Source organism: Hyla sarda, chromosome 5, assembly GCF_029499605.1.
Source record: "Hyla sarda isolate aHylSar1 chromosome 5, aHylSar1.hap1, whole genome shotgun sequence".
NCBI classification, from domain to species: Eukaryota; Metazoa; Chordata; class Amphibia; order Anura; family Hylidae; genus Hyla; species Hyla sarda.
In genome coordinates, this window is record NC_079193.1 from 141,016,693 (window position 1) to 141,037,118 (window position 20,426).

The window sequence follows — 20,426 nt, forward strand, 5'->3', positions numbered from 1 at the left end:
GACAATCTCTTCTCGTACACCCAAGGTAGGGGTTATGCAATCTGCTCCTTCTCCACCAGCATTACTTACTCTCTTCTATCAGCTGATTTCTTTTACAGGGAAGTGCAAAGTCACATATCAAAAGCCTACATTTGAGTGACAGGTACAGTTTCTATTAATTCAACAAAAGTGCCCATTTAAAGGGGTACTCCGGTGCTTACACATCTTATCCCCTATCCCAAGGATAGGGGATAAGATGCCTGATCGCGAGAGTCCCGCAGCTGGGGACGCCCATGATCATGCACGCGGCACCCCGTTTGTAAACAGTCCCCGGAGCGTGTTCGCTCCGGGACTGATTACGGTCGACCGCAGGGCCGGCGGCGTGTGATGTCACGCCCCCGCCCCATGTGACATCACGCTCCACCCCTCAATGCAAGTCTACGGGAGGGGACGTGATAGCTGGGTTCTGTGCAGGTTCCTCGCTTGTCAATCATCCTGCTGTGTGAGCCAGGAGCATGACACAGAGCCTCACTGCACAGAGCCCTGCTTGTCCCGCCCTCACTTCCTGTGGTCTCCTCACAAAGACACACAGACAATAGCTGTAGGGACAAAAATATACACATTTTGTAACCAATGTATATTACAGATATACAAATAATGTTATTTTCTACATTATGTAAAAGGTTTTTCCCAATGACAGGCACACTTTATTGAAAGTAATATTCAGTAATGAATCACCAATATGTTTTAGGCCTCGTTCACAATGCAGACGGACTCTGCTATTCGGAGTTCCGTCGGCAATCCAGCCAGAAGCACCGGAGTTTAGAAGGGGGGGGAAATTGAGCAAGCTTAATTTTTTTCTCCACTAAAATCCTGTAAAATTACCGGGTCACCAATACACCCTATGCCAGTGAATTGGGGCCGTCGGAACCCAGCAGTAGCCATTTGCAATTGACCTGTTTAAGGGTCCGATCGGCTCAAAAAAAAAAAAAAGACGATCGGACCCTTAACGGATTGGATGCAAAAGGCTGTGTGAACCTAGCCTTAATTCTATCAATATAAAATGTTTGGTAATGGTGAAGTCATGTGTTAGGATTATAATACATTTTGCCACAGGGCAAATAATGTTAAAGATTTAAATCAGGAAATACATATCAGGTCAATAACATGATCAGCGGACTCCATCTCCCACAGCTAATCTGTCAATGTTTCTAAAAGGAAGCTGGAACCAGCTTGATATAGGATATTGGTTATTGTTATTAGTGTTGCTTGCGAATATCGCATATTCGCGAATTCGCGAATATTCGCGAATATAGCACTATATATTCGCAATTACGATTTTTTTTACGAATGTTTTTTTTTCACAGTACACATCACAGTGATCATCCCTCTCTGCTTCCAGCTTGTGTGGTGTAAAGAAGGCTCTAATACTACTGTGTGAGACTGGCGTGCGAATTTTCTCATATGCGAAAATTAGCATTTTCGCATATGCAATTTTTTTCTATGCTAATTTTCGCACATGCTAATTTTCGCATATGCAAAAATAAAACGCAAATATTACGAATATGCGAATTTAGCGAATATATGGCGAATATTCCTCCATATATTCGCGAAATATCGGGAATTCGAATATGGCCTATGCCGCTCAACACTAATTGTTATTGAAGTCTCTGGAAATCAGTAAAGCCAGAAAAGAATTGAAAGGGATTTTTCTTTGTCGATGATTCCATAACTTTTTCCTCATTGAGTGATTCTATCTATTTTTTCCTCTACTTGATCTGAAAAAACATAATTAATTATAATAATTTAAATTTATTTAAAGGGGTACTTTTCTGGCTGCTTGATAATCTTTGCCATCCTTTTCTCCCCTTGCCTACATCTCCCAGCAATCATTGCAGCTCTGTTCTGCCAGCCCTCCCAGTTCTCAGCACTAAAGAGAACATGAATCATCAGTGCAGGGCAGAAACCACATGGTCTGTGTCTCTCAGGAGGGTGGGGGCTGCTTTCAGAGAGGCATATGGACAGAGACAGAGTGGATGGCTGGATGATGTTTTTCCCTCACTTCATGCATGTAAGGGAAAACCAAAGAGGGAAACTGCTATTTAGACAGTTAAACAGTTAATAGGTTGATGAGTGGGAAAGGATGGGCTATGGGTTTAGTTACCCAGAGTATCCGTTTATGGCCAGTTTCATGATGCCAAAGTGATGTTAAGCTATGATTTATTCCTTGTGATTTATGTACTTACTACACAATGAAAAAGGCTGAATGTTTATATTCTATGTGTGGACATTTTCTTTGCTAGTGGGTAAACTGTGCACATTTTCCTTTAATGCACATATCAGATAAGTGATTAGAATACATTAAGGGCGCATTAATCTAGAATTAGGCTGTGTTCACACATACACGTTTTTAACTGCAGTTATTGAATACAAATCCAGGAACAGATAAAAAATAAAGAGCACATACAGAGAAAGGAAGAAGATTTATCCTCTTGGCAATAAATGACAATTAAAAACCTGAACATGTGAACACAGCCTTAGCTGCGCACAGGAAGCAGAGAGAATGTGTAGAGCTGTCGTCACACAGCGAGCGCAGAACATGAAGTCTGTGTTCTGTCAGCTACAGCTGTTAAACAACAGTAAACAGTCAAAGGCTTGGAGATTTGCACAGTGTTGAAGTCTTATGTAATTTCATGCAGGCACTCAATGCAGGTTGCATACAAGTGAGCAAAGGAGAAGCTTTTTTATCTCGATGCTGGGAAAGAAATAACACAGCACTTATTGTCAATTAAACATTCAGTAAATGGAGCTGCTATCCTTCAGCTTTACAAACTGCCATATAGATGGCGTTGCTCTTAAATGTTCCTTTTTGTAAAGTCGTAGTGGTTTCTATAACAATACATGTGTTATTCCAAAAATCATCTAAATGTTAATTGTATATGCTAGATGACTATCTCATCAGTATAGTATTAGGCTATGTTAACATGGCAGAAAATTCAGCTCGGAAATTCCGTAAAAATGTATTGCACATTAGGGTTTTCAGAGTAAAAAGTTAGAAGAATTTTTTTTATTTTTTTGTTGCAAATTCTGGAGCACGACTCATGCATTACAAACACCCTACAAAATCTACTACAACAACTTTGAACATGTCTTTAAATTTTGTATAATTCCACCGGGGGAATTCCCTTGAGTTCTGTGTTTTGAGCACACATAATTTTAACCAAAATTCCACTCAAATTCCGCAAAACTGTAAATTCCGCAGCAAGCTTTGCAGAACAGAATTTGAGCAGATTAGCAGAATTTTTAGCATGTGAACATAGCCTTAATATGCATAGCTTTATTCAGAGACAAATCCTCTGTGAAAACAAATGTGTGTTCACCTGGCAGGCTGTGCTACGAGAGGAGAACATATTGGCCCTCATTTACTTAGAAAATCGGGTTGTAAGTCTATGCTGCTTTCTTACCCGATTGCTTTTTTCCCCTGGTATTTATTATTATGTCTCATCCTGTTTGTCGCACGTGGGTTTAGTTGGTTATGGTTTCCAACTCCTCTGAGTTGTTGGGAAAAAATCGACAACAATTCAACAAATTCGGGTTGGAAACCTTTATAAATACGTGGGAAAGCTCAGAAATGTCGGGTTACGCCCCTTTTTCGGGTTTGGGAGAATCCACATCGGGTCTGTCGGGAAAAAATGTTGCATCATGTCGCAGACTGGCGCACGATGTCTGCTACATGTCGCAGACAAAGATGCGCCAAAAAAACCCCGACAAAACAAGTCAGGTTTAGAATAGTAAATGAGGGCCATTGTATACATGACACAGTCCTGATTTGACTGCAGCATGTAAAGAGTTAAACTACAGGTAGTTACAGCAGGAGCCTGGCTGTCATGCTGATAGCAAAATGTCCAGGATCCTAGTGCAGGAGCTCCACAAAATATTATTCCGGCTGCGATGTAAAAAGGCGAATTGGTCGGAATAAGCCCAATAGGTACCACCATAAAAAGCCCTATTGTTGTCACTAAGGGGTAACCCTTATCCTAGCTATTCCCCAGTGAAAGGGACCAAAAGGGCACTCTGTGTCCTCCATTGAAGAGTATAACACACATACACATCTACAAGGGACTTTGTAAATAAAGTTTAAAAACTGAATAATGGAAAGTTCTGCACACTGAACCAAAACTTTGTGTTTCAGTAACACACTATTGTCAAAATCTCTTCTTCCTTTCACTAAAATAGAAACATAATTTTTCCAAACTTAACACATGGTGAAGATAAGTGTTAAATGGTGTCCAGTCTAAAAAATCCTTTGGACTTCAGGCTGATAGACTCCAGTTAACTATGGCGACCAGGGAGATTTTATCTTTCAGAGGCCTATTCAAAAATAAAAGAAGCAATGTGATTGGTTGCTATGGACAACATTTAAATAAAAAGGACATACAAAAGAATTGTAGAAAATTAACCCCTTAATGACCAAGCCCATTTTCACCTCAAGGACCAGGCCAATTTTATTTTTGCGTTTTCGTTTTTTCCTCCTCGCCTTCTAAAATCCATAACTCCTTTATATTTCCATGTACAGACCCATATAAGGGCTTGTTTTTTGCGAGACCAATTGTACTTTGTAATGAAACTTCTCATTTTACCATAACATGTACGGCGAACCCCCCCAAAAAATTTTTAGGGAGGAAATTTTTATGAAAAACACAATTTTGCACATTTTGGAGAGTTTTGTTTTCACATTGTACACTTTACGGTAAAAATGATAGGTGTTCTTTATTCTGTGGGTCAATATGATTAAAATGATACCCATGGCTAGATATTTTTGTACCGCTTAAAAAAAATCTAAAACTTTTTGTACAAAATCAGTAATCTAAAATCGCCCTATTTTGACCACCTATAACTTTTTTTTTTTTTGCGCCGTCATCTGTACTTTTTTCAGATACCACATTTGCATATATAAAACTTTTAGATCATTTTTTATAAAAATTTTTTTATAAAATGTGACAAAAAAGCAGGATTTGTGGACTTTTTAAATTTTTTAAGTTTACGCCATTCACCGTACAGGATCATTAACATTATATTTTGATAGTTCGGACATTTATGCACGTGGCGATACCAAATATGTTTATTTTTTTTTAAATGTTACGCTTTTTGGGGGTAAAATGGGAAAAACGGACAATTTTCATTTTTATTGGGGGAGGGGATTTTTAACTTTTTTTTATTTTTTATTTTTACATTTTCCAACTTTTTTTAACCCTTTTTAGTCCCCATAGGGGACTATCTATAGCAACCGTTTGATTGCTAATACTGTGCAGTGCTATGCATAGGACACAGCACTGCTCCGTATTATCGGTGATCTTCTGCTCTGGTCTGCTCGATCGCAGACCAGAGCAGAAGACCCCGGGAGACAGCCGGAGCTAGGTAAGGGGATCCCCGGCTGTCATGCTGGATGATTGGATCGCCGCGGCAGGGTCGCGGGCGATCCGATCATCCAATCAAAGTGCCGCAATGCCGCAGATGCCGTGATCTGTATTGATCACGGCATCGGAGGGGTTAATGGCGGACATCCGCGCGATCGCCGGTCCCCGGCTGCTAGCATTACCCGCCGGTAATGGCCAACAACCTGCCATGTATGACGCAAGCACCCTTCCGATGCTCGTGGTCATACACAAGACGTAAAATGTACATCCTGGTGCGGGAAGTCCCGCCAAACCAGGACGTACATTTACGTCCGTGGTCGTTAAGGGGTTAAAATATGATGGTGCTATACATAAGGAAAGGTACTGCACATATATGTCATATATTAAAGTATAAATAAATTAGGGGAAAGTACAAAGACCCTCTCCCTGGACTATATCTATAATAAGGGGGCATTCTTTACCTCTAGAGGAAAGAAGGTTTCTACACCAGCACAGACATGGGTTCTTTACTGTAAGAGCAGTGAGATCTCTCTGCCATGGTCATGGTGAACTCAATAAAAGAGCTCAAAAGGGGCCTAGATACATTTTGTGAGAGTACTAACATTATAGGTTATATATTTTAGATTTATTGGGATAGGACATTGATCCAGGGATTTATTCAAATTGCCATAATGAAGTTGACAAAGATTTTTCTTCCTGGTATGGGGCAATTGGCATCAGCCTCATAAGGTTTTTTTTCCTCTGGATCAACACAATAGGGAAACAGTAGGGATGTAGTTTGATCTTGATGGACTTTTGTCTCTTTTAAACCTTATGAACTATGTAAATTTGTAAGTACACATACTAATAAGGACTGGATACAATTGTAGCAACATCTTCTATGTCAGAAGCAGTTTCCCATAGCAACCAATCAGATTTCAGCTTACATTTTCCCAATTTATATGTGTATACTTGTAAAGGACAATCTACATACTTCATGGTTCTCATCATGTTCCTCATGGTCCTCACATTATGTCCTTATTTAGATTGAAATCACCACGCTCCCATCCTGTGGTGCACTGATAGCCAGCCTTCACTAAACAGGCACAGATGCTTGCCAGTTCCCTACAGTCTAAGGAAACCATTTGCATAAGTAGAGAGCAGGAGGCAACATTAAGGACGCGTTCACACACTAGTAACTAGCAGCGGGTTTCCCACTGCGTGAAACCCACTGTGAGTTACACTACCATTCATTTGAATGGGTCCGCAGACAGTCCGCAAATCTGACACTATTCAGCTGTTCTGCTGATCATATGGTACAACCCTCCTCTCCATGTATACATTTATTGGGTATCCTAAGAGTATAACAATGTTTCAAATGCTGGTGTTACTAGAATAAAAACCATTTGACATGTCAAAAGTTTGATTGGTTGGAGTCTCATTGCTGATCTTACTCCTTGCAGGACATGTAAGTCTATGGAGCTCATCTCCTGCAAAGAGTCAGATCGCGTGGCCAGCCAGGGAGTGAAGCAAACAGCCGTACTTTTCTCTCTGCTATATCTACTGATCAAAACTTTCTGACGTGTCAATTTATTTTCTTTATTCCCTTCCCGACCTATGATTTACTGGTACGTCACAGGTCGGGTAAGGGGAACATGACGCGGGCCCCCGGGTCGTGTCCGCGTCATAACCGGCAGATCCCCGCTGCTATCAACAGTTAACATCTGCCGGTAATGACGGACAACGGAGCTCCGATGTCCGTCATTGAAATGGTTAAAGGCCATGATCAATAGCGATCCCTGGGATATAGGGGACCCATCTGCAGCTCCGCGATGTAATCGTAGGCTGCAGATGTGTTGCCAGGGAAGACTTCAGCAGCAGCCCTTAGCAATCGAGCGCCGAGAACATAGATCAATGTAATGCAATAGCTTTATAGAGGTGGGGGGAATGTGTAAAAAAAAAAGTAAAAATAAAGTTTTTTTAAATGTAAAAAAATCCTCCTCCTAATAAAACTTTAAATCAATAAAAAGTGATCAAAAGTCATATAATATTTATACACAAAAGTGGTACAGTTAAAAACTACAGCTCATGGCACAAAAAATTAACCCTAACATAGCTCCATATGAGGAAATATATATATATATATATATATATATATATATATTATAGGGGTCAGAACATGTCATTGAACAAACATTTCTTTTTCTTAAATAAAAAAAAAAAATTTTTTTTACTTAAAATGAAACAAAAATTACCCAGGATTGGTATCACTGGAATCGTACTGACCAATAGAATAAAGATAGCATGTCAGATTTACCGTATTGTGAACAAGGAAAAAAGTATTGCCCCACAAAATTGTGCAATTGCATGTTTTTATTTTATTTTGCCTTACATATATTTTTTTATGGCTCCGTAATGCCTTATATGATAAAATAAAGTGCACCAATGAAATTGTCCCTCAAATAAGTATAACTCGTACCTCAAATAAGAAGCCCTAATTCAACTTAGTCAGTGGAAAAAAAAAAAAGTTATGGGTCTTTGAATGTGAGAAGCAAACAAGGTGAGACCAAAAAAAAATTAACTGGCTGGGTCATGAAGGGGTTAATGACACTAATGCATTTTGTGTATGTGGCATTTTGTTTGTGTATTTCAGACAATGTAAACAATTGATTTTCAGAATGATAATATTCTGAGTTACCCGTTTACCCTCACATGACCAGGATTTTTATTTGTAATTATTTTTCTTTTTATTCTTTTCTTTTTTCTTTTTTTTTAAACCAACTTCTAACGTCACCGCTATGGGAAATATTTGACATTCATTTGGAGGTTTTTAATCCATTTCCTTTCTAATCCTGCAGCTCGAACTCCTTAGAGAATATATGTACAACTTCATCAAGCTCTCATGCATGTGTCCACATCTAATCTCCTACTTATTCTCCCCAAGTCAGGGAAGGTTCATTCTTTGGAATTATGTATGAGAGTTGAGGACTAAGTGTCTGGATTACTTCTGTAATCTACTGCTTGTTTATCCACCTCCACAACAGAATGCATACAACAAACAGCGTGGAGCTCCACAAATATCCTTACGGTTGACTAATACAGGGGGTGGTTTAAGGGATGACACAGGAATTTGCCATGTCTGCTATTACTCATGCCGAACATTACACCCCCTCCCAGTGATATGAATGGAGGGGGTGTGCTGTGAAATCACAAGAGGGCATGGCCGTGATGTCATGTCCCTGTTTCGGAGGCAGTGCCCGGCACAGAATGCCGGGGACTGCACTGAGATCGCAGGAGTCCCCAGTGACGGGACACCTGCGATCATACATCTTATCCCCTATCCTTAGGATAGGGGATAAGCTGTATAAACCCGGAATACCCCTTTAATGGGGTACTCCACAGCCCCAGCGTCTAAAACATTTTGTTCTGAATGCTGGGTATGGGATACGGGGGTCGTGATGTCACGGCCACTTCCCCAAGTGATGTCACGCTACTGCAAATCTATGGGAGGGGGCATGGCAGCCACCAAGCCCCATCCCATAGACTTGCATTGAGGGGGCGTGGCATGACATCACTAGGGGGCATGTGCATGACGTCACGACCCTTGCTAACTGCACCCAGCGTTCGGAACAAAATATTCCGGATGCTGCGGCAGTGGAGTACCCCTTTAAACCTAAATGGAAGCTACAACATTCTGCCAGATCTGTAGAATGATGGACACCACAACAGCAATGCCAAAAAGATATCACTGACATAAAATGGGGACTGTAGAATTCTGCAAAGTGGACTACATTTTGTAAGGAAAAATGACACTGTTAGAAATGACTTAATCTGCCGCAAAGGTGCGTAATGGAACCTCCAATTCAGATTTGGACAAAGCCTTTTTAAATGAGAGCTTTATATTAAATGAAACTTTATATGTGTTAATTTAATGATGATATATGTAAGAGGAAAATAATATCTTAATTAGGGAAACTGTTCAAATAAAAGCCCTGCTGGACACCTGTAGGCTTGATATAACATGAGATACAGTTGAGCATGGGGTCATACAGATTCCATATATCATCCTGTAGCACATTGGCCCACAGATGTGGCAGCTGATCCAGTAGATCCTGCACACTCATAGATTGCTGAAGCTTTTGTCCCAGCTGGTCCCATAAATTCTCAATTGGCAATAAATCTGGCCACAGTGCAGGCCAAGAAATAGTTTTTACTTTGGTGTAGACATTCCTGGGCAACTCTTGTTTTATGTGGTCGGGCATTATCCTGCTGAAAAATGCCAGTTAAAAGCAGTCCACAAGGCATTGAGGCAGTGTGTCGCTCCACAGCAAAGGCAGGATTGGAGCACTCACCATGAGGCCTCCACACGTGAATGTCACTGTTGTAGATTCCCAAACAGAACCTGAATTTCTCATTAAGAAAGATACATTTCCAGTCTGTAGCAGTCCAGTTGTCTTGTTCATGACAACACTGCAAAAGAAGACGACGATGGTAGGATGCATAATTGGTGCCGAACATAGGTCCAGGCAGAGACAGGGGAGTGTAATGAAGATGCCACCTGTGTCTGCATGGTGGACAGGGAAACAGATGGATCTGCTTGTGCTTGCTGGCATATGAAACAAACCTTTCTACTGGTGGTCTGTTTGGGCTGCCCAGGTCCTGTTTACCATGTGTGCATGTCTTCATATTACCATAGCTCTCAAAATCCCAAAATCCTTAACAGCTTAGTCAGAACGCCCTAGATGGTGGAGAGTATGTACAAATGACCATGCTGCTTCTTTCAGTCCCATGATACACCCCTCTCAAAGTCTATCAACTGGTAAAAAATGATTTGAGTGTGTTGTAGAGGCATGTTTTGCAGTCAATAATCTCTCTACACCACCCAAAAGTGGCCTCTGAGAGATATTTTATAGGGCAGCCGGGGAAGCGTTTTAATGCCCTTTTGTGGCAAGGCCCAGCTTCTAATCAAATTACACCTATAATCATGTACATACCTGCCTGCAACATAAAAGCATGCCAAGTTTTGCAGCAAGAAAGTGTTTATCAATGGAGACAGCACATGTCCAATTGGTCCTAGCCATATTGATTCAAGCAGTGCCTGCTGTACACGGAATGTCCATACGCTACAACCATCAACTTAGTGTTATCTATTGCAGTGTGTTACCAAGAACCAGTAACTCCTCCTGTCAAATCAGGTGTAATTCAAGATGATGCTTGTTCAAACCATTATTACTGCTGTGGTTCTTTTGGAGACTACCCCAGCCTAGCCCCACCTAGGTGTTCTTTACAGTGTTACTTGTGTATGTTCACCTAGAATCCCTTACCTGACCACCCAGGGTTACAAATGTACAAACGTGTATGTTGCCCAACATTTGCATTACTAGAGTTCAGTCCCTGATCACCATGAAGCTGAGGCCATCAGTTTATGAGCCAAAGCCAGACATAGGCTTTTCCCTCAAAAACTGCAGTGGTAGTTAAAATAAATAAATATATATAAAAAAAAAAATGTGAAATGTAATGGCAGCCTAACACAGTTCTTGTCCAAGTCCTAAGATACACTGCCTTTTTAAAATAACTGTTTTGTAGACATAGGACCTGCCACATGTAAAATCTTAGTTTTTACTATACAGAACTTATGTAACATAAAACACATAGGGGGGGATTTATCAAAACCTGTGCAGAGGAAAAAGTTGACCAGTTACCCATAGCAACCAATCAGATCACTTCTTTCATTTTTGAAACAGCCTATTCAAAATGAAAGAAGCGATCTGATTGGTTGCTATGTGTAACTGGTCAACTTTTTCCTCTGCACAGGTTTTAATGAATCTCCCCCAATGAGTCTTCAATAAACATTTTTATAGGCATACATACATAACATTATTTTGTAAGGGGAGGTAAGTGTGGATTATCAGTAGTTAACCCCCTGATGTGCAAAGGAGACTGTGAGGTCCAAAAGCTAGTAATGATGTATTGACCAATATTAATTGGTTCCAGAACGACCATTGTATGTTCAAGCCTTTGGATCTTGAGACCAAAACTCTATGGAAAACTGGTAACTGGTTCTGAAGCCCTCAAAATGTCATCCCAAAATAAGGAAAAAAGAAGTTTAACTAAAAATAACAAGATAACACAAATAAACACAAAGTCTGTACACATGAATGTGAGAACTAGCTGCTAGAAGCTACAAATTACTTTATATGTAGAGGACAGCTAATTTTCAGGGCTCTGTACACTACACAGGGTGTATAAAATGAATAAAGTACAGACATCCTCACTTGGTGTCCTAAGGAGCAGCTAGTCCTGGCACTATAGCTGTACAATAGCATACTATACTATAAAGGGTTAAACTATTTATTGCTTGAGTCACCTGAGCATGACAGATCTGATCTGTCATTGCAGCATTAAAAAGAATAAAGGTTGATCCAACCTTGCTGTGTGCAATAAGGTACTATCACATAAAACATTACTGCCCTATGTGTCATTCTCCATTATAATCACCAGATAAAGAACTAGTTCAGTGTTATTCTCCAGTGTGGCCAGGACAAGGCTGCCTTATGAAGCATGAGTTTAATACACTGCTCAAAAAAATAAATAAAGGGAACACATAAACACAATGTAACTCCAAGTAAATCACACTTCTGTGAAATCACACTGTCCACTCAGGAAGCTACAATGATTGACAATCAATTTCACATGCTGTTGTACAGATGGAACAGACAACAGGTGGAAATTATAGGCAATTAGCAAGACACCCCCAATAAAGGAGTGGTTCTGCAGGTGGTGAACACAGACCACTTCTCAGTTCCTATGCTTCCTGGCTGATGTTTTGTTCACTCAAGTTGTAGCATGAGACGGAGTCTACAACCCACACAAGTGGCTCAGGTAGTGAGCACATCAATGCCAGCTGTGGCAAGAAGGTTTGCTCTGTCTGTCAGCGTAGTGTCTAGAGCATGGAGGCGCTACCAGGAGACAGGCCAGTATATCAGGAGACATGGTGAAGGCCGTAGGAGGGCAACAACCCAGCAGCAGGACCAATACCTCCACCTTTGTGCAGGGAGGAGCAGGAGAAGCACCAAAGGATCTCCAGCAGACCACAAATGTGCATGTGTCCACCATGAGGGTGGTATGAGGGCCTGACGTCCACAGGTTTGGCATTTGCCAGAGAACACCAAGATTGGCAAATTTGCCACTGGCACCCTGTGCTCTTCACAGATGAAAGCAGGTTCACACTGAGCACATGTGACAGACGTGGCAGAGTCTGGAGACGCCGTGGAGAATGTTCTGCTGCCTGCAACATCCTCCAGCATGACCAGTTTGGCGGTGGGTCAGTAATGGTGTGGGGTGGCATTTCTTTGGGGGGCTGCACAGCCCTCCATGTGCTTGCCAGAGGTAACCTGACTGCCATTAGGTACCGAGATGAGATCCTCAGACCCCTTGTGAGACCATATGCTGGTGGGGTTGGCCCTGGGTTCCTCCTAATGCAAGACAATACTAGACTTCATGTGGCTGGAGTGTGTCAGCAGTTCCTGCAAGAGGATGGAATTAATGCTATGGACTGGCTAGACTGTACAAGCTGACAGCTTTTTGCAACAGTTCATACCTTAGAGTTTTCTGTCTGCAGGCGGACAGTAGCTGTTGTTTGAATATTTCGGCTCCATTTAGCAGTACATTCCTAAACAAATGTGTAGTACACTATTTGTTAGTCTGAGTGAACAGCATTGTATTTGGATAAAATTGCACATTATTATAGGTTTATTTATCTTCTATAAATCCTGATTTACATGTTTCTACAGATAGAGCCGTGAAGCTTCTAAACTACTGCTAATAACAAAGAGATATTTCAATGGAAAAACATTAGTCTGAGCATCACATCCCCTTCTTGCTATGCTAAATGGCCAGTTCACTGGTGTCTATGAAAGTTTCCAAGCCTGCTAAACAATATACATTGACTTCTGATGTGCCACTTAACAGCTTTTAGTTATTTCCATAGGTGGAGAATAAGATAGATAGACAATATGCATTGGCTGCTGCTCTGCCACTCACTAAACAGAGCTTCAACTTATGTCCATATTGTGGAGAATGAAAAAGATCATTTTACAAGATAGATGGATAGATAGATATGAGATAGATAGCTAGATAGATAGATAGATAATAGATAGATAGAGATTCTGGATGGATGGATAGATAGATAGATAGATATGAGCTAGATAGATAGATATGATGGATGGATAGATAGATAGATAGATAGATAGATAGATATGATGGATGGATAGATAGATAGATAGATAGATAGATATGATGGATGGATAGATAGATAGACAGATAGAGGTTCTGGATGGATAGATAGATAGATAGATATGAGATACATAGACAGACAGACAGATATTGGATGGATAGATAAATATATATTAGATAGATAGATAGATCGATAGATAGATAGCAAAAGGAATCTTCCCACAGTACACAAAAATTGGTGAAAAAAAAGTGTTTATTCCATGGCAAAAAAAACAAAAACAGTGTCTCACAGCAAGTTACGTTTCGATCGGCTCACCCAGTCTTTTTCAAGCATTGTGAGACTGGGTGAGCTGGTTGAAATGTAGTTTGCTGTGAGATACTTTTTTTTTTGCCATGGAATAAACACTTGGACTGTTTTTCACCAGTTTTTGTGTGCTCTGGGGAAGATTCCTTTTGCTGTCTAAAGTGGAGGGCCCCTAACCCAGGCTCCACGACCTGCATGCACCAACGACATGGTGTTGTGCTGTTTTTCTACACTTCAACTTATGTCCATATTGTGGAGAATGAAAAAGATCATTTTACAAGATAGATGGATAGATGGATATGAGATAGATAGAAAGATAGATATTGAATAGATAGATAATTAGACAGCTAGCTATTGGATAGATAGATAGATAGATAGATAGATAGATAAATAGATAGATAGATAAATAGATAGATAGATATTGGATAAATATATATTGGATTAATAGATATTGGGTAGATAGATGGATATATAGATAGCTATTGCTAGAAAGCTGAAGTACCACTAAACAGAGCTTCTAATTTTGTGTATAACATTGAGAATAAAAAACATGGCAATTCTACAAGATAGATAGGAGATAGATAGATAAATAGATAGATACATTATGCTGTACTGCCATGGTCATTTGACTGTGTTCTTCAAAAAGTTTCCATGTGGTCCCTATCGCTAGGGTGCTGATGCAGGGGAGTTTCTCTAAAGAAACACATAGTTGTTCCCCTTAATTTAAAAAAAAGTGCCCACCTGTCTCTGTAATGAGTTACTGTGAAGCAGAAAATAGGAACAATAAAAACATGTTGGTCCTGCACCAGAATCTAGTATTGATCATCTGAACACCCTTCAGTAATGTTACTATATGATCTTTAACTAGTGCAATATCTTGAGGTACAACTACAGAATAAAAGAGTATTTCTCAATCACTATATCAATCACTTGCCTTCAATAGCCACTTTCTCAATTATTAAACTTTTTTCCATGTCCTTTATCTAATTGACGTTTGGTGTTTATCCTTTTAAGACTAGGGGTCTGACAGAATAAATATTGCTGATATTAATGTGGCTATCATCAGCCAGAAAGACCAATTACAACAGTTGTAGCAGGAAATAAAGGGCAATGACAAGCCAAACCCTCACCTTGTATATTCTGCAGCATGGGACATGCTGAGATCTGTAGTGTTAAATCAACAGGACTGACCTCCCAGGCTGTCTGATATTGTCAGCAACAGGTAGCTTGAAAATGGCTGCACGGGATCTCTATAGCAGAGCACTGTGCAATCTGTTCTCACAGCCAGATTTGCTGCATGTAGCTATCTGTCCAAAAAGGAGAAATGGAAACCTGATGGACCAATTATGGGTTAACAGGGGAAAAAATTGTAATGACGCCAGTGTGAACAAAGCCTATCATAGTGTACGCAGTCAGTCAGCTGATGTTCAGATCCATTAGAAATGTAACATCAAAAAATGATAAAGAAGGAAAATATTATCATTGAGCCGAATGCACATACACATCCATAATACAGAATAATCTGCTGTTATAACCTACACCTGTTACTACAGGTATACTTATATACTTATCCGAGGATTTGTACAGTATATAATAAAGGGACTTCCAATACTGAGACTCAGCTTTTTAAATGTAAAAGTAAAACTATCTGTGTCAGGTTTTAACACCTGAAGTCTTTTCTCTTATGATTGTGTTTCCTTTTTAATGTTGTCCCTATGAGATACTGCGAATACTATATACAGTATCAGAACTTCCGACCCATAGTGTCATAAACGTATAACCATCACTGAACTGATCAAGTCCAGATAAGACATAATGCTGGACAGATTTATTATGAGATATCATGGAATTGCTGAGGCAAGTTATCTCACCCATTTTGTGTTCTATTATTTAGAATAAATCTTTCACATGTTGGCCAATTCATGGTGAAAGGTTAGGAAGAGGTTTCAAAGGACAGATAAAGTTGGCAGGAAAGAGAAGCAGCACATACTGTATGGGTTAATAAATAAGTAGATATATATAAAAAGACTAGTACTTACAGTCCTCTGAGACGCAGCCAGATTTTCTCAATCTGTTCCGGCTGCAGATACTTCAGTGAGTTGCTCTCGAATTCTTCAATTTCCTTAGTAGGGGACTCCATGGCTATAGGTGTGCGACTTTGGTTGAAGCTCATGAAGGATGGTTACTCCGAACAAACAAATACCAATACATGCACAGACAGACAGTACAAACTTCACCTTTAACAGTGGCGGGGAGCATCAAACATGTTCTAATAGTTTCTTCTTTTATTGTTTTTTTTTGTATTGCCTTTTATTTAGTTTCCAGATTATTAGAGAAAGTGAGCGCTTTGAACAGAAGCTCCAGGTGTATACTGGGAGTAGTTGTGGCAGAATGCCATGATCCTGAGTCTGATTTAAGGGATTAGGCTGATCTCTAGATTGAAATCACTACAGATTTTTTTGTTGTTTAAAACGATAAGCCAGACACACAATCGGTAATACCAGCTGAAGACTCTTTGGGGAAAAAAACAGTGACAACAAGCTGGGGAGTGCAGAGCAGAGGCATCTGCACAGCGTCTAATGTGTCTATTCTTCCCATTTGATGGACCTTGCGTGTTCTTTACTCCAGGATGCTCTGAATGCCAGCCCTTGTCCCCTCCAGCTCCGCTTCTCCCTCCCCTTATTCCTTGCCTCTCTCCTCCCTTCTATCCCTTTTCTACTACCAGCAGCTCCGCTGACAGGCAAGGGAATTGACAAGTGAGGGAAAAGTCATCCCATAGCCAGCCAGGGATATGCCTCTAACACATGCATACACACATACACTCCTCTCCGCTCATGCACAGATGCACTAAGCAGGCTGCAGGAAAAATTGGCTGCTACTTGAAAGAAATGGGGGTGGGTTGAAGGAAAGTAATAATAAAACTGGCTCTCAATAGCACAGTGATACATGGGAGGAGATCCTGGCAAGGTGCTGCTTGGAGCACATTCATAACAGCGATCCAGCTTGTAAGGTTAAAAAGTTGGCTGCGGAAGAAAATCCGTAGTATCGCATATTGATACACAACAGCAAGTGGAGGATTCTCAGATAAGATGTTGCCTGTAACATTCCACTGATACATACTGTCCTGTATGGCTTGTCTGATATACAGCTGCCAGCATTGTTAAGTACTATGAGAGCTTTCCTTTCTAGGCTGCCGGCCTCTCATCCTAATTCTCCGACCACAATAAGAATAAAGCCACACACCATATTTCTTCCCTTTTGTAAGCCCCGGGGTTCTTCCGTGAGTTGACCTTTTTTTCATGCTGGCAAAGTACATGTGAAATTATCATTATGACAGATAGCAAATTTTTCTTTAAACATTTTGACTGTTTTGTATCCATACAAAAGTAGGAATTGCTCAGTAAAGGGCTGAAGCTTCACAACAACTTATTACATGCAAATATTGCAAGGCAATAATACATTTGGGGAGAAGCCTTCTATTACTAAGGTAAAAGAATTTAGCATGAACAGCAGCACACTTCTGTTTGATGGTAACAATCTATATTAGTATCATGAGGTACACGGAGGGAATGGCAGCTGCTCAGTACCACCTATGAATTATCAGGATCAGTAACACCAGTTTTACAATCTCCTTAGTTTGAAGAGAACCCAACCCACAGAGTGTAAGGAGGTGAGGAGTGATGTATAGCATCACTACTCACCTCCCCGGCTGTAGAGTATACAGGGGTGCATAGTGTACCCATATATACTATACAGGACCCGGGAATCCTGTCACCAGACTGACAGGACTCCCTGCTCCAATAGCCCCTTTAGTGACTATAAACTATATATAGTCATCTATAGATGTCTGATAGTGTATAAAGAAGCCGACATCTACTTACCTCCCTGGTTCCTGTCCCGACCGAGTCTGTGTTGTGATGATGTCATTAGGAGGCGGAGCTATAGATGGGAGCCAGTGGAGTAAGTCTGAGGCTCTGTTCACATCATACATTTTGTATATTGTGAACAGACCCTTCTGGCAATGTCTTCCCAAACAGGGAGAATCCAGCTGTTGCTAAACTACAACTCTCAGCACTCCCAAAGGACCAGGCCCATTTTGGCCATAAAGGGGTTATTCACCATAAGGTGATTTTAGTACATACCTGGCAGACAGTAATGGACAGGCTTAGGGAGGATCTGCACTTGTCTTGGGCTAAATGGCTATGTTGTGAGATTACCATGACACTGTGGCTAGCTTTTCGTGAACTAGTATTTCCTGTTTGACTTTTCTTTTTTTTACTACAAATCCCACAATTCCATTTTCCTCCCTCCCACACATCAGCCACCCCGCCCATTGAAACATAAATTAGCGGCATCCGTTCAAATCAGTGTGGTTTTCAATCAGGGTGCCTGCAGCTGTTGTATAAATTGCAGATTGATCTCTCTCCCACCAAGCAATCACTCCACCCATTGAAGCAAACAGGCTCCCTGTCATCAGCTGACTAGTGTGTCAGGTCTTGGCCGCATTGCAAGCTGGGAAAAATTTGAGACAACAGTCATTTTGTATGCAGGTAAAAATAAATAATGGAGTGAAAATCACAGAAGAATTTTGAGAAAACCGTCACACACAGGTACAGACACTATATTGTGAACTACACTAACTACAGCCCCTGTAGCATAGTCAAATAAAAAAAATTTCATAGAATACACCTTTAAGGACCAGACCAATTTTATTTTAGCATTTTTGTTTTTTCCTCCCCGCCATCTAAAAATCATAACTCTTTTTTGTATTTCTATCCACATAGTAACATAGTTCATAAGGTTGAAAAAAGACCAGAGTCCATCAAGTTCAACCTATAACCCTAATGAGTCCCTACTGAGTTGATCCAGAGGAAGGCAAAAAACCCTCATACAAGAGGTAAAAATTCCTTCCCGACTCCAATATGGCAGTCAGAATAAATCCCTGGATAAACCTTCTGTCCCTATAAATCTAATATACATTACCAGTAGAGATGAGCATATGGAGTGTGCTGGGGTAGTGAAATAATACTGTTATTCAGAATAGCATGCAGATTACCGGCATCGCTCTTAGAATCACTGCCGCACAGCAGCACAATGACAGAGCCTAGTGGTGGCATCAGTGTCAGGAGACCATATAGTGACTGAATGACATAGCATGGAGGCGTTGGCAGCATGAGGACACCATATAGTGGCTGAATGGCACAGCGTGGAGGTGTTGGATGCATGAGGAGACCATATAGTGGCTGAATGGCACAGCGTGGAGGTGTTGGCAGCATGAGAACACCATATAGTGGCTGAATGGCACAGCGTGGAGGTGTTGGCAACATTAGGACACCATATAGTGGCTGAATGGCACAGCTTGGAGGTGTTGGTAGCATGAGGACACCATATAGTGGCTGAATGGCACAGTGTGGAGGTGTTGGCAGCATGAGGACACCATATAGTGGCTGAATGGCACAGCGTGGAGGTGTTGGCAACATGAGGACACCATATAGTGGCTGAATGGCACAGCGTGGAGGTGTTGGCTGCATGAGGACACCATATAGTGGCTGAATGGCACAGCGTGAAGGTGTTGGCAGCATGAGGACACCATTTAGTGGCTGAATGGCACAGCGTGGAGGTGTTGGCAGCATGAGGACACCATATAGTGGCTGAATGGCACAGCGTGGAGGTGTTGGCAGCATGAGGACACCATATAGTGGCTGAATGGCACAGCGTGGAGGTGTTGGCAACATGAGGTCACCATATAGTGGCTGAATGGCACAGCGTGGAGGTGGTGGCAACATGAGGACACCAAATGGTGGCTGAATGGCACAGCGTGGAGGTGTTGGCAGCATGAGGACACTATATAGTGGCTGAAAGGCACAGCGTGGAGGTGTTAGAAGCATGAGGACACCATATAGTGGCTGAATGGCACAGCGTGGAGGTGTTGGAAGCATGAGGACACCATATAGTGGCTGAATGGCACAGCGTGGAGGTGTTGGCAGCATGAGTACACCATATAGTGGCTGAATGACACAGCGTGGACATGTTGGCAGCAAGAGGAGACCATTTAGTTGCTGAATGGCACAGCGTGGAGTTGGCTGATGCACTAGTACACTACACACCAGGGCTTCACAATCCCCCCCCCCCCCCCCACAAAAAAAAAAAAAACAACAACACAATATATGACATTTTCGACAAAGATTTCTCATAGGTAGCACCCGCTATCCAAAAATTTGAAATTTACAGACCCAGGCCCCACCTCTGCGGCATCAGGAACTCATATATTGCCTGAAGGACACAGCCTGGAGTTGGCTGATGCACGAGTACACACCCGGGCTTCACAATCCACCCCAAAGAAACCGCAAAATTTTATTGAAATTGTCTGACAAAATACCTGTTTTTTAAAAACAAGCGCATATACAGCAGTTCAGAAGACTCTATAATGCAGGATGGTGGACCACCAAAAGACATTCTTCTCAAAAATAATAAACCACACAATATTTGAAATTTGGTTTAAAAAATTATTA

The 20,426-nt window shown here is 41.1% G+C and overlaps 1 protein-coding gene across 9 annotated transcripts in view; it reads right to left on the bottom strand.

Annotated features, from left to right (window-relative positions):
• The window catches only part of PDE1C (phosphodiesterase 1C), a 983,820-nt gene that overhangs the window by 558,066 nt on the left and 405,328 nt on the right, over positions 1–20,426 (bottom strand). Inside the window, exons 1-2 of one of the 9 annotated variants that reach the window (XM_056520397.1) lie at positions 15,954–16,590; positions 12,976–13,047 (exon numbers count right to left, since the gene is read on the bottom strand). The exons of 5 other annotated variants lie outside the window; for them this stretch is intronic. In XM_056520397.1, coding sequence (XP_056376372.1) covers positions 12,976–13,047; positions 15,954–16,087 — 206 coding nt within the window. In that variant the 5' untranslated portion in view covers positions 16,088–16,590. Of the gene's footprint in view, positions 1–12,975; positions 13,048–15,044; positions 15,203–15,953; positions 16,591–20,426 lie in introns of those variants that run through there. 3 more of the 9 variants (XM_056520399.1, XM_056520401.1, XM_056520398.1) reach the window with 3 other exon arrangements.